The sequence below is a fragment of the Kogia breviceps genome, chromosome 6 (assembly GCF_026419965.1).
Source record: "Kogia breviceps isolate mKogBre1 chromosome 6, mKogBre1 haplotype 1, whole genome shotgun sequence".
Classification (NCBI taxonomy): Eukaryota; Metazoa; Chordata; class Mammalia; order Artiodactyla; family Physeteridae; genus Kogia; species Kogia breviceps.
This window is the reverse complement of record NC_081315.1, coordinates 114,494,303-114,509,703: the sequence shown is the minus strand read 5'-3', so window position 1 is coordinate 114,509,703 and position 15,401 is coordinate 114,494,303. Positions and strand designations below refer to the sequence as shown.

At 39.7% G+C, this 15,401-nt stretch overlaps 1 protein-coding gene across 6 annotated transcripts in view; it reads right to left on the bottom strand.

Annotated features, from left to right (window-relative positions):
• NPNT (nephronectin) overlaps positions 1-15,401 on the bottom strand; it is a 78,789-nt gene that overhangs the window by 17,692 nt on the left and 45,696 nt on the right. For all 6 annotated transcript variants that reach the window (XM_067036440.1, XM_067036438.1, XM_067036439.1 and 3 more), the window contains 3 exons: positions 13,935-14,069; positions 13,512-13,634; positions 11,538-11,915 (listed from right to left, as the gene is read on the bottom strand). In XM_067036440.1, coding sequence (XP_066892541.1) covers positions 11,538-11,915; positions 13,512-13,634; positions 13,935-14,069 — 636 coding nt within the window. The remainder of the gene's footprint in view (positions 1-11,537; positions 11,916-13,511; positions 13,635-13,934; positions 14,070-15,401) is intronic.

The following is a 15,401-nucleotide window of genomic DNA, read 5'->3' as shown; positions in this document are numbered from 1 at the left end:
TAATGTTTTATCATTTATTGGTTTGTCTTTTGTAATTTTGTATTTTTTAAGATTGTTTATAAAAAGGATTTCTATTATGAAAAAAAAAGTACCGAAAACATTGAAAGAAAAGAGTTCTGTCAGAGTATATACACAGTCTCCTACCCCATAGCAGCTATATGTCTGTTATTTGTGTTTTGATTGTTCAAAGAGAACTTTGAATAGTCTTGATACCTGTTATTAAATGTGAGGCTATGAAATTGAGATGTATTTGTGAAATTCAAACATATTCTTTGATTCAATGCAGAAAATGCTAATTAAAATACATGACTAGCCTTATCTAAAAATAGAATTATAACCAGGAGAGATGCTAACACACACACATATATTTATATTTATAAAGACAAACACATATCTGATATTTTCTGTAGTTGGACCATTAATCCTTAGAATCAGAATGGTATAATTTTAGAGATTAGAAAAGGATAAGAGAAATGCTAACAATACAGTTCCTCTACCATCTGTCTGTCCATCCTCCCTCCCTCCCTCCCTCTATTCCATCCACTTATTAATGCTCTCAATCAGGAAACTAACCATCCACTGGCTGCGAGGCCCTGGGCTCACTTTTGTGAAGCAATGAGCATACTCCTTCCTTCATGGGATCTACATTCTAGAGGTGAAGACAGACATCTAACAACCTCCCATGTAATGAATGCTTTAAAGGAGACCTAGAGGATGCTATGGTGAGCTTTGGTGGTGAGGGGGAGAAGCGGGGCTCTCTAAGCTAGCCCAGGAGGAAGATGCATGAAAATCTCTGAGAGGCGCTGCTTACACTGCGACCTGAAGGATGAGTCAGTGTGAGCTAGCGCCCTAGAGAGTGAACGGGGGTGAGTGAACTCAAACATCATCCTAGGTGTAGAGCTCACAGGGGGAGAGGGAGGGGGAGGGAAGGAGGAAACCAAATGAAGCTGGAGATGCAGGCAGACATTGCAGGGCCTTTTAAAGCTCTGTAAATATTGTGGACTTTATTCTGGCGGAAACTGGAAGTCTCAAAGATTCTAACAGAGGAGCGCCAAGATCAGGTACATCATTCTGGCTGGAGCACAGAGAATGAACAGGACGGAGGAGGGAGTGGCTGCCAGAGGGCAGTTATGACCGAAATTAACATAAAAAAAAGAATGTTCATATACTCTTTAGCAGATTTATTTCCTAAACATTTTTCTTCCATTAGTTAACATTTCATCCACCAAGACGTACGTCTTATCATCTTCCGCATGAACTAAAACACAGGGAACGTACAGGCAACTGAAGCGAGCAGACAGCAGGATAAAAACGTGGTTGGCTGGGGCTCAGGGGCCCAGTACTTTCCTAGCGGCTGGGGAACCCTGGAACCCCGGAGCCCTGGAGCCTGTGAGAAGAACTGGCCACACAGATAAGCAAGAAACTTCTTAAAAGGAACTCCATCCCAGAACATTCTATTAAATATATTCTCCCCAGGGATAGAAATATTAATATATAGCCTGCATGCATGAATGAAGTTTCCCAAAGAGTCAACTGCATATTTTTACCAAAAAGCATTAAAAGTAAGCACAGTGAAGTAAATGTAAATATTATCACACACACCTCTCACTGCCAGACTTCTTCCAAACAGTAACTACTATAGCAGAATGTAAGCACGATTTATTAAAGGTAGGTTTGCAAATTCTGTTTCTGTTCTAGGGTGGCTCCCATGACATTACCCAGGCCAGTTCTGGCATTTGTTGTTGGACTAAAAGATTAAAGATAACACGGTCTTAAATTCTTTCTCTGCTTAGGGATTTAGTTCATCTGAAGAGAATGGTATGTATGTAACTTTCCTAATATCCTGAAGGCTCTTTCTGGTGGCGAAATTTAGAGATGACAGAGCGGAGATGAGTGACAAGGGTTTTAAGAGGCCACCTCTCGCATCTCCCCTCCACACCGCTTTCTCTTCTCCTCCTCTCCTCTGCCCCCTCCCTTTTCTCCTCTGCCCCTTTCTTTCCCTCTCCAGATGAAGAACATACACATTATAGCTTTAAATTACCAGAGAGAAGCAAATAAAACGACTGGAAAACAGATTCTGACATTTCCTTAACTACCTTAGAGAAAATTCCCAGCCACCTACTGATTTACTAGCAAAAAGCAAAAGGCTGCTGGGCTCCACAGAAATAAGCCCTTGTGTGCTAAAGCTTTCACTGTGTAGGAAAAATCCACACAGTTCCAAAGACACCTTTGGGCTGAGAATAAAGAGCAGAACTGGGAAAAATTAAATCTCTAGTGAAAGGTGGAACATACACACAGCTAACAATAATGAGCCCCAATTTGTGACACCCCTCTCTCTCTCCTAATAAAGTTTCAGGACCACTTGAAGCACTGCCTGGAGCAATGGCTGAGTGTGGCCATAAAGGTGATGACTCAGCTCTTCTAGATCGGGAGATCATTTGACAGGGAACGTGGAGGGAGAGAAGGAAGGAGAGGAGGGAGGGGATGCAGGGGCGAGGCAAGAGACGGCATCTTAGACCCCTTGTCTTTCATCCCCGCTCTGTCAGCTCTAAAGATCCCTGGGTTTTGCCCAGAACCGTTTTTATCCCCTTCCCTCTTCTAAGCCAAAGGAAGTCAGAAGGTTAGGCGCTGTCAGGACTGAGTCCAAGCACTGGAAGAGAACGCAGGCGGTGCCATAGCCGACGATTTGCCTACAGTACAGCTGCTTGGGTGAGTGCCGCACGAACACCCCCGAGGTGACACAGAAGCCCACCTACTGTGGGGGACGGTAGGTGGACACACTGTGTGTGTCAATGTCCTCAGGAGAAATGAATCACGTCAGAGAGGAAAGGAAGCTTTTATTTCTGATATTTACCAGACCCATCATGTATGTTTCTCATCTAGACAGATTCATCTCTGAAAAGGCTATTGCTACTATTTGCTGGGTAAAGAAGTTGAGGTGATGCTGTCTCTGTTTTAACATCACAACTGTTCAGTTAGGTACCGTAAACACCTAAATAAAACAGGATGTTCCAATTATTTGGTCGTAAGTAAAGGGTCTATGAAATAGCAGCTTTCTATTTTCATTTTCTCTGCTCCCCAGTAGCTCATACGTGCAAATCAATTTGTTTCTAAAGGCTCTGGTTAGCCAGAAATAACATTTAAAATATTGTGAACATTAAAACTGTAATGAACCATAATAAAAAGCATCAGAAAAATATAAACTCAAAACCAGAACACAAAATAGGGCTGTGTTTTTATGAGTTAAGTAGGAAATGTTATCATCACCATATAAAGGAATTCAACAACATCAACAGAAGTAGTATAGCTATTGTGAATTGAGTTCTTATTATATGCCAAGCACTCTCTCACCTAATTTTCACAACAGCCCAGTGTAGTAGATACTACTATTATCACCACTTACGGATGAAGAAACAAAGTCATAGGAAGATTTAGTAACATGGCCCAAGTCTCAGAGTGGCTATGGCACAGTACTTTTCATTACAACTCTATAGACAAATGTGCATAAAACTCAACAAAAAATCTGATTTCTGACTTTGGTCACGTTCACCAAGAACTCAATTTATACTTTCCGGAAAGAGCTATTTTTTTCTTTACCAGCCATCATAGGATCCAATTAAAATATACATAAAATGCCTTGAAAACTTTCAGAATTCACAGCACCACAACCTGACCTACAAGCAGTCCTTCAAAACACTCGCTGAAATGTCATCTTCAGGGAGATGTCAGGCATCTTCTCAGGGCCTCTCTAGGCCTGACGGTTTACTAGATAGCAAACTAGTTTGAAGACCTGTTCACCCCTCAGCGGAAACAATCTTTTTGCTCATCACACATAGAATCAGAAAAGATCATATTTCCATGACTAAGACCAATGTGATCACATCAGCCAGACTCTGTAAAATCCGTAAAAGGGAAATGAGAGAAAAAACCTGTGGACAGCAGGCAGCAAAGCAGCAATCATTAAAGTGCAAACAGTTTTGTTCTTAACTGGTGGTGCTTGGAATTTCAACACATTCTCATGAACATCACAGCAACGAGTCTGGTTTTCTGATATGGCCACTCATAAGAGCACCTGATACGTATTACAACGTATTCTAATAATCTTTACTCTGCAGCACTTTTTTTCTTTGTATGACCCAGATGCTATATGCTATATTTTAGGCACAATTTTAAACAACCCACATCTGGCTAATTCTGTCTCCATTCAAGACATGGTTCTGAAAAAAAAAAAAAAACAAAACAAACAAAAAAAAAAAACAAAAAAAAGACATGGTTCTGCTGGGTTGGAGCTGCCATTATGGTTTAGAGAGCCCTGCTCTTCAGTGTGGTCGGCAGATCAGCAGTGTTACTTCTGAGCTTGTTAAAAATGCAGAATCTCAGGCCCTAACCTAGACCCACTGAATCAAAGTTTTCATTTTAACAAAGTCTCTGTGTGACCTGTACACACACTAAAGACTGAGACGTACTTCCCTAGAAAGTCTGATTTAGTAAATTGGTAGTAGGGATTAGGCATCTATATGTTCAATAAGCACCCTAGGTTATTCTGGTTCAGCTGGGCTTCTGGTAACACTCTGAGAAAAATCTACTTCCTGATCCAAGTGCTGTTATATTCCTTGCAGAGCTTCCTAGCTAAAACTGGACAGATCTGACGTGCTCAATTGTAAAGAAATGTTGAAAGGTTAAAAATAAGTTAAAACTTTGAATGAATTTTTAAAAACCAGTAAGTTCTAAATCAAGTTAACATGATTCACAATCAGAATCCCCCGGGGTACTTCTGCAAAACACACGACTCAACTCTCCTGTTGGGAGAGTGGGATTCTATTACTCCGGCCCTTCTCCTAAGGATTGACTACTATAATCAATTACTGTGACCAGTGACAGTGGCAATGGGAAGAATAAAAATCATTGCATGAGGATAACACAAAGACAATGAAAATCACCCCAAATATCAACAACTGGATAGATCCATGGTTACTATTTTGGTCTTTTTTCTTCCAGACTTTTATATTCATCCAGACATATGAAGACATGTATTTTACACATAATTGGGATCAAATGGTATGCACAGTTTTGTATATTCTTTTCACTTAACATTTTTATAACCTAGGTACTCTCCCAAGTCATTAAGCATTTTTAAAAAAAAAACATTACTTCATACTATTTCATGGTACTGCTAGACTGGAATTGCATTTTCCCCTAATGTCCTTTACTTTGGATTCTACATAATGTTTTTCTTATGTCCTCTGCTCTGGGATAGCTCCTACCTGCTCTTATACAAGATTTTTATCTTTGGTGTTCACTTGGTCTCCAACTTTTTAGCAATCCCCTACAGCATTACCTCTGGTGTCCAGACAGGCAGCCCACCAGTCAAATCTGCCTTTCTGGCTCGAAGTCTGCCCAGCACTTTTCTGCTCTCCCCTCCTCCCGAGGCTCTTCCAGAGTCCAAGATCAACCCACTGGTCTCAGAAACCATGCAAATGAGAGCCAATGGTAGAAGGCCATTCGATTTGTGGAGCATGGTCTCTATAATTCTTAGTTCAGCCCAGCCTGATCTGAAGTGGATTATAATAAACTCCAATCCCAACAGTTAAATAAACCCAGTTAAATCCACTCAGGAAATGACGCACATTATATACCTCTCCAAGAGATTCACAGTGACCATTAGCATATTGAAAAGTCCCACACTTAACAAACCTATTTAAGTGGCTAAACCAAGGGTCTCTTAAATTTATTTGACTTCCGAACTTTTTTAGGCATACACTTGCATAATATTCCAGAGAACTAATGTTCTATGAAACACACTTTGGGAAGCACTGGTCTGTCCCATTAGTGAAGGAACAAGAATTTCATGCTATATCAGGTACCTTTAGTGTTGCTCAAATCATGCCTATAGGGCTAGCCCTGAAAATACATCTGCTTATAATTCTGTTCACACAATCTGAAAAACCTACGGTTCCTCAAGTTAAAATTATTTTAAAAACACGTTTAATATTTCATATCATACATAAAAAGTCATTTCCTTAATCATGTATTATTTAAATGCTCCTGGGACTTCCCTGGTGGTGCAGTGGTTAAGAATCTGCCTGCCAATGCAGGGAACACGGGTTTGAGCCCTGGTCTGGGAAGATCCCATGTGCTGCGGAGCAACTAAGCCCATGTGCCACAACTACTGAGCCTGCGCTCTAGAGCCTGTGAGCCACAACTACTGAGCCCATGCGCCGCAACTACTGAGCCCGCATGCCATGACTACTGAAGCCTGTGCTCCTAGAGCCCGTGCTCTGTGACAAGAGAAGCCACCACAATGAGAAGCCCGCGCACCACAACGAAGAGTAGCCCCCGCTCGCTGCAACTAGAGAAAGCCTGCGCACAGCAATGAAGACCCAGAATGGCCAAAAATAAATAGTAAAAGTATAACAGAAAAATTATCAGAGTTTCAGGAGTTTCAGGAGCTAGGAAATATATACTTTGAAACATTATCTCTAACATCATTTTCCTTCTCACTAACTTTGACTTTTCAGATTTAATAATCCACTGAATAGAACATCAATCTCCAAAAAGGAAGGGAGGAAAGGGAGAAAGAGAGAAAAAGATGGTGGAAGCACAATTAAAAACCTCCCCATATTATAAAAATAAGTCACAATCAGGAAAGAATATTTTTTATTTCTTAAATATAGATTTAATGTGTTACTAAACTAGCTTATGTATGGAAATTGATTACATGATGATAATTTTTATTTTAAAATGTCATGAGTGATTGATCTAATCATTCATTTCTATGTCCCACAAATAGTATTCAATTGCTGATTGAATAATAATGATAATAATAATAATAATAATGCCAGGCATTATTCTAGGTTCTTGAGATATACCAATAAGCAAAACAGAGAAAGACCCCTGCCCCTCAAAAAGCTTATATTCTAGTCAGAAGAGACAAAAATAGACATTATAAATAAGTAAACAAGATAGTATATAGAAGGTGATAAATGCTATTTAAAAAAACAGTAGACAGTTGTGAGATCAGGTGTGCTGGCAGTGGCTGCAGAGGTCACAGTATTGAAGAGAGGGGGTCAGGGTGGCCTCACTGGCAAGTTGAGATGTGCATGAAGAGGTGAGAAAGTGAGACAAGCTGATAGCAGGAGGATGAGTGTTCCAGAAAGAGAGCAAAACTCCTGAGATGGGAGAAGCTGGAGGAACAGCAAGGAGGCTGGAGTGAAGTGAATGAGGGGAAGAGTGCTAGGAGATGTGATCTGAGGACTTTGGAAGCCACCAGGAGGGCTTCTGTTCTCACTGAAGGAAGTGGGTGCTAATGCAGAGCTTTGAACAATGACATCTCATTTAAGTTTTAAAAGATGACTCTGGCTGCTGGGTTGAGGAGAGACAGCAGAGGGACAAGGGTGGGAGCAGGCAGACCGGCTGGAAGGCTACCGCAATGCAGATCCGCGGGTCCCCACCCGTCATTCTCAAATCCAAACGCTGCTTCCATAAACTCATTAGGTGGCAAATCTAACCTTCACTTAACCTAACTTAAATGGCTTTAGTAGCCAAATTAGTGTAAATATTCATGTTTTCCTGTAGAAACATTAATATGCTTCAGTGTGTGCTATACAGCAAATGCACCTTATTACTTTTCTAAAATCTAAAAAAATGCTATATTACTTATCTGGAAAAAGGATTTTGGACCTGTACACCAGAGGGAAGGATGGCCTGGGCCAGACTGGTAGCCCTGGCAATGGTGAGCTGTAGCCACACTTCAGATATAATTTGAAGGCAGGGCTGACAGGATTTCCATACAGCTTCGATGTGGGTATAAAAAGTAATTTAAAATGACTCCAAGTTTTTTGGCCTTAGAAATTGGTGGGATGGAGGTGCCATCTCCTGGGGTGGGAAAAGCTGTGGGTAGAATGTGTTTGGGGTGACGATCAGGAATGATTAGACAAGTTGAGTCTGAGACATGTATCTTCATCCAACTAGAGCAGTTAAACAGGCAGGTGATACACAAGTCTAGACTTTGGGGAGAAGCCTGGGCTAGAGATGTACTTGTGCTATAATTGTTTTTCTTTCTTGATTTCCTTTTAGAATATCTTTATAGTCTTTTCTTGGGGGACAATACATACCTACACACACACACACACACACACACACACACACACACACACATACACATCACAGAGGAAAGTTCTGTTTAACAACCTCTTCCGTTAAACATATATATCTTTCAACGTAAAGAAAAACACAACTGAAGTATGGGGCTATTTGGAGACTGCCCAACAGTGGCTGTAATTAACATCACCTGAAAATTCATGGAATGAAGAGAGCCAAAGTCTACTCTCAGACCAGTGGAGAATAAGGATGGCTTAAGAAATTATTATGCCAGAAATGAAGAAAACAGTCAATGAATAAACGGTGTTGAACTAAAATAGTGCTAAGGTTCCTTTCTGTTTTCACAATGAATAAATACTAGTTATTTGTTCTGAATTAAAAACTTAGAACCACTCCCTTATTTGGAATATACGCTAAAGTCTCCAGACAGCAAATTAAGAAGTGTCCAAAATATCCTCATCCATGCTGACATTAACCAGCAGCGAGGGCTGAAGATGAAATGAGAGTGGAATTTAATTTTTGGCAGGAATATGCAGAGGCAGCAACGCTATCTGTGGCATGCAACAGCCTTGGCATGGGATCAAGGTTATTCTTTCCCAGGGCATGTCTTTAAGATCACACTCTCCTAGGACAACTGCTCTCAAACATCATTGGAACTCCGTGTCTCCCCAGTTTCATCCTAAATTCTGTTGGTGAACTTCAATGTTATTTTTAATTTGTATGTGTGTTGGCATAGAGAGGAATAATGGGAAGCAAGAGAGACTTTTAAAAAGAGAACACATTAAAAGGCTCAGAAAGAGGTTGAAAAATTGCAAATTTTGTTCTGGTAATAAGGGAACAACCTCTTCATCCTTCAAAACTTCTTCTTTACCTATAGCCTCTATCACCATTGGTGGTACCCAGTCACCCATTAAAAATCTGGAATCTTTAAATCCAACCTAGCTCCAGTTTAGATTTAACCACCAGTTTACAGTAAATACAAGGGGTAGCTGTCCAGTTTTTCTCATCAATCCTTGGCTCAAACTGCCAGTTTGTTGGTAGTTTATTGCACATGCTGTGCTGCTTCCTACGCTTGTGCCTCTGCTGTGTGGTCCCTGTGAACTATAATGCCTCCCTTTTTTCATCCCCTTTGCCCCATTTCACTCAAGAAGCCTCCCCACTCCCCAAACCGTCCCCGGCCAAAGATGGGTTAGGTACCCTTTCTCTCTACCCCTATAACGTCCCACACAAATCTCTTCTACTAACACAGCACCACAGTTATCTTCGGGGCAACTGTCTTTTCCACCAGACTCTAAGGTTTTCTGTTTTACCTTTGTAAGCCCAATGCCTAATATAGGGCCTGGCATTCTAAAACACACTAAAAATGTTTACTGATTGAATGAATGAACACTTAGATTAAAAGTTAAATGGCACGTGCTATATTAAGCTCACCATCTCTGAGAGTTTTCAAGTAAATATGAATATGTTAGGAGAATTCTCATACTGGATAGGAGCTGTGATCTACTATATAACTTTGTGATACTCCTTCCATTTCTATTCACATTCTTATTTTTCTATTCACATTCTTATTTGCCCAGCTGACTGGCTTCTATATAGCTCTTTACAATATTTAACAGTAGGGATATATAACTTACACTTTGTATAACTAATTCATTTTATGAATTTTATTCTTATTCAAGCCATGGCCTGTGGTTGAAATGCCATCATAAAATGCTTATTAAAAATGTGCTAACACAAAAGACCCCAAATAGCCAAAGCAATCCTGGGAAAGAAGAAAGTGGTAGGCATCACACTTCCTGATTTCAAGCTATACTAAAAAGATATAGTCATCAAAGAGTATTGTACTGGCATAAAAACAGACGTACAGACCAATGGAACAAAATCAAGAGCCCAGAAATAAACCTAAGCACATGTGGTCAAAGAATATTTGACAAGGGAGCCAAGAATATTCAAGGGAGAAAATTCAGCCTCTTCATAAATGGTGCTGGAAAAATTGGATAGCCACATGCAAAAGAATGAATGTAGACCCTAATCTTACACCACTCACAAAAATTAGCTCGAAATGAATTAAAGTCTTGAACATAAGACCTGGAACCACAAAACTCCTAGAAGAAAACGTAGGAAGAAAGCTCCTTGACATGGGTCTTGGCAATGATTTTTTAATACAACACCTAAAGCACAAGCAATAAAATAATAAGTGGGACGACATCAAACGAAAAAGCTTCTGCACAGCAAAAGAAACCGTCAACAAAACAAAAAGACAACCTACGGAATGGGAAAAAATATTTGCAAATCATGTATCTGGCAAGGGGTTAACATCTAAAATATATAGGGAACTCATACAACTTAATAGCAAAAAATCCAATACTCCAGTTAAAAAGTGGGCAAAGGACCTGGATAGGCATTTGTCCAAAGAAGATATACTAAATGGCCAGCAGATACATGAAAAGATGCTCAGCATCATTACTTATTAGGGAATGCAAATCAAAACCACAATGAGATATCACCTCATACCTGTCAGAATGGCTGTTTACCAAAAGGACAAGAGATAACAAGTGGTGGTGAGGGTGTGGAGATAAGGGAACCCTGATGCACTGTTGGTGGGATTTTAAGCTGGTGCAGCCACTATGGAAAACGGTATGGAGGTTCCACAAAAAACTGAAAACAGAACTACCATGTGATCCAGCAATCTTAGTTCTGGGAATATATCCAAAGGAAATAAAAACACTATGCGTAAGAGATATCTGCACCTCTTCGTTCACAGCATTATTTACAATAGCCAAGACATGGAAACAACCTAAGTGTCCACTGACAGATGAATGAATAAAGAAATTGTGGTATATATAAACATATATACAGTGGAATATTAGTGAGCTGTAACAATGAGAAGATCCTGCCATCTGAGACAACATGGATGGACCTTGAGGATAGAATGCTAAGTGAAATAAATCTGATAGAGAGAGGCAAATACTGTACATGACCTCACTTATATGTGGACTATTAAAAGAAAACAAACTCATAGAAAAAGGGATCAGATTTGTGGTTACTAGAGGTGGGAGGAAAAACAGGATGAAGGTGGTCAAAAGGTACAAATCCAGTTATAGGATACACTAGTACCAGGGATGTAGCATACAACAATATATACAACAACGACTATAGTTATACCTGCTGTATAACTTATGTGGAAGTTGTTAAGACAGTAAGTCCTAAGAGTTCCCATACCAAAGAAAACAATGTGTTTTCCTTTTTCTTCTATTTTTGTATCTACGTGAAATGATGGATGTTAACTAAACATACTGTGGTAATCATTTCATGATACGGATAAGCCAAACCACTATGCTGTACTCAAACGTATACGGTGTTGTATGTCAATTACATCTCAATAAAACTGGAAAAAAAAAAATCCTCAAAAAAATGTGGTAACGTTTATGACTTACTGAACACATCTCCTCGGGGTTTCTGAGGCTCTGTCTGTATCCTGTTGTCAACTGTAATCCTTCTTGGAGACACAGTGGCAACTGGTGCTACACTTGTCAGTCTGGTGGTTGGTCCTCCTGGGGCTGCTGCTGGCGGAGGTGTTCTGAGTTCTGTGGGCGGGGCAGGCTGTGGCGCTGGCTTCAGGGTAGGCCTTGCTGTTGGCTCAGAGGTGGGCCTGCTGGTAATGACAGCAGGTACATAAGGTGTCTTCAGAGGCCACCTAGTACTTCTGACATCAGGGATCCAATTACTGTGTCCTCCATCGCCCCTTGAAATGGTACCATTTTCCTTTGGTACTTGAATTGGACCTGAAGGTTCAATCATGACTTTTGGAATATCTAAAACAATAAATGTATTTAAATTAGTGTATATCCCTCTCTCCTTAAGAAGTAAAATATCAAATTGTGAAAAACAAACACATCAAAATACCTCATACCAACGGGCTTACTTTTCACATTGAGAATATTCCCCTACTGTTAAGTCAGGCTGTTTTCCAAAAAAAATTAATATGCGTATATATGTAATATATACACATATATATTCATACACACATATACCTATTTGGTGGATATACACAAAAATTATATTGTGTTTCTGTAATGAAATGTATCATCTGAAACATAAAATGTTTTAAGTATTTGTAAAGTGGAAAAAGGGAAGAATCAATGAGATTTTTAAATGCAGAGACATTCTAAAATTTTAAAATATGAGAAATGTATATTTAGAGTCTATGTTAAGTGTCTCCATGGTATGTGTATATTATAAAATCATGTTTAGAATTGTCTGAAGACTAATAGTTTTCTCTTCCACACTTTATATAAATTCAATTCACACAAATACATTTTCATTAAATGTTCTACTCACTGTTTTATATTTGGTTTTCCTTCCCCTTTACTAATTTATACAATTGCTTTTTAAAAAAAATTTCAGAGGTCACCAAGACCAACTGTGGAGACTCTGTCCTTGATTGTATTCATCAAAAGGAATTAATATTTAATCTTCTTGGAAGCATATATTCCAGACTGGGAGTATAACTACATAACCCTTCAAAAATCCTTTAATCCTCATGATTTTATGCCCCATGATTTTCAGTAAATATTTTACTCCAGAAATTTAAAAAATGATCTATCATTGCATGAAATGTATGCTAAATTGTGGCCTTTGGTTTGTGAAACTTTCATCTTGGAGGGTATTTTTTTCATGTTTATCTACTGACATACATAGCCATGCTACAAATAGAGCTTATAAAAATTTAAAAAGAAAAACAGTTCTGAATAGAAAAAAAAAATATGGAAATGATTTTTTACGAGCAGAATTAGAGGAATAAAACAGAGGAACGAATAAATTCAGATTATCTTACCATTATAATCTAATGCTAATGACAAACATACATTTAAAATCAAATTCCCAAGGAGGGCTCTATAATTTCGTACCAGCTAAGGAGAAGCTACTCAGAGTTTAGTCAAGCAACTGAATGCTTTTAAGATTAGAATGTATTACTGAGTCTTTAATTTTTTAAAATTACTGAGCAGGGCTTCCCTGGTGGCGCAGTTGTTGAGAGTCCGCCTGCCGATGCAGGGGACACAGGTTCGTGCCCCGGTCCGGGAAGATCCCACATGCCGTGGAGCGGCTGGGCCTGTGGGCCGTGGCCGCTGAGCCTTGCGCGTCCGGAGCCTGTGCTCCTCAACGGGAGAGGCCACAACAGTGAGAGGCCCGTGTATGGCAAAAAATATATAAATAAATAAAAATAAATAAAATAAAATTACTGAGCAAGTGATTTTATTGTTTGTGGAAATCATGGACTAGTATTACTAGATTTGAAAATCGATAATCCTTTGATAATTAATCTTGTTTCTTATCTTTCCTAGTAATGGTCTTTGTGTAATCTTGTACTTCCTGCTGCAATTTAGAGCTGGGAGACAAGCATGACTCACAAACACAATTCAGTCCATCGCCCTGGTATCCGTCTTTACATTTACACTTGTAGGACCCTTGCACGTTGTAACATCGAGCAAAGCTGCTGCATTGATACTGACCAAGGGAGCATTCATCTATATCTGCATCAGGAAGTAGGAAAAGAAGAGGTTTATTTGGGAGATAAATATGATGACACACCAAAAATACACAGTTTCAAATAAAAATTTTTTTTGCAATGTGAAGGTTCACGTAAAATTGGCAGATAAAGAGAAGAAATATAGTGTGCGTCCAGAACTACTAGTGTGTGAGTTTCACTTCTGTTTGTTTAATTTAATGCCAGTACCCTCCCCTGCCCTTGACAACCCAGTCGTCACCATAATTAAGTGACCTTTCCGCTCCACAGGAAAAAACAACACAAAGCAAGGGTTAGGGTTCATTACCGTGACATTGGTATTTGCCTCCAATGTACATGAGGTCGAAGCCTTTATGACATTTGCAGATGTAACTCCCAAAAGTGTTGACACACTGCCTGTATCTAGGGCAGGAGGCTCTTCCAGTAGCACATTCATCAATGTCTAGAAACATAAGCCAACGGCGTCTTAGGAAGGGCAACAGCATGTGCAGATGGAGTAGCTTTTAAAATACACTACTATCTGCAAACGGTTGCGTGGCACGTAGTGGCTCATCATAAATGTTATCCAGCTGGTTGCCCCGACAGGCAACATAAATTCCATATCTGCAAATTTCAACTCATCCTTCTAACCCAAGCCGTCCTCCTCTTGTACATGTACAGCATGTACTGCACCTGTATCCCCCCTAGTTGCTCGAACTAGAAACATGAGTCATCCTTGACAACCATATTTCCCTTAACCTCTGACAAATTCTTTGAACTCATTTACTCTGCTCTTCACCCACTGCCTTTACCCTAGCCCAAGCCACCATCTCCCAGGATAGACTATTCCAAGAGCCTCCAAACTGGCCTTTTCCCTGCCAATCTTAGCCTCTCCAAAGCATTCCCACTCAACTGTCAACAAATGATTTTATTAAGACATAAGAAGGGATTATTCCCATGCTCAAAACTCTCAACTGTTTCTACTTGCTTTCTGAATTCGTTCCTCATTCCTCACCATGTCTTAGATGACCTTGTAATAAACAGTCCTCACCCACCGCACTGGCTGTATCTCAAGCCAGCCCCCCCCCCCCATACTCTGTACTTAAGGATATGGTTTTCTTTCTTTCAAAACCTCAAACAGACCAACCTCTCTTTCACTGCAGTGCTCTGCAACGTTTTCACCTGCTTGGCTGATTCTTCATGTGGCCAGTGGTCCATGTCTTACTTCAGGGCTTTCCTTGACCATTATTTTCTAAAATAGATCCTTTTTGTTCTTCACTCTTAGTTATTCATATTAACACTTGGCATTGTTTGTCATTTTACTGAATATTTCTTTCTTTTCTGTCTCTTCCATTAGAATATCAGCTTTGTGAGGATTGAAATCTTGTCTGCTTTGTCCATTACTCTATATCCTAGCACTTAGCACAGTGCCTGGTATATAGAAAGTACTCAGTAAACATCTCTTGAGCCCCCAAATACCTCCATTCATTCGGTGCTTACTACATGTGAGGTACCGTGCTAAGCTCTCTGCATTCATGATCTCATTCAATCCTCACAAGGACATTACTCCCATTTTAAAGAAGAGAAGACTGAAGCTCCAAGAAAGGAAGCCTCTTACCTAAGGTAACATATCAAGTCTATGGCAGATCCAGGTTTAAAATCAAAGCCCAGACTCTTAACCACAATCTTTTACTGCCTTCCTAATTTACAGGGGAAAAAAAACCACTAACCCTTTAGTGCAATACACACAGTCTAGCCCTGTCTACCAGCTCAGCTTCAACACTCATTGCCTCTT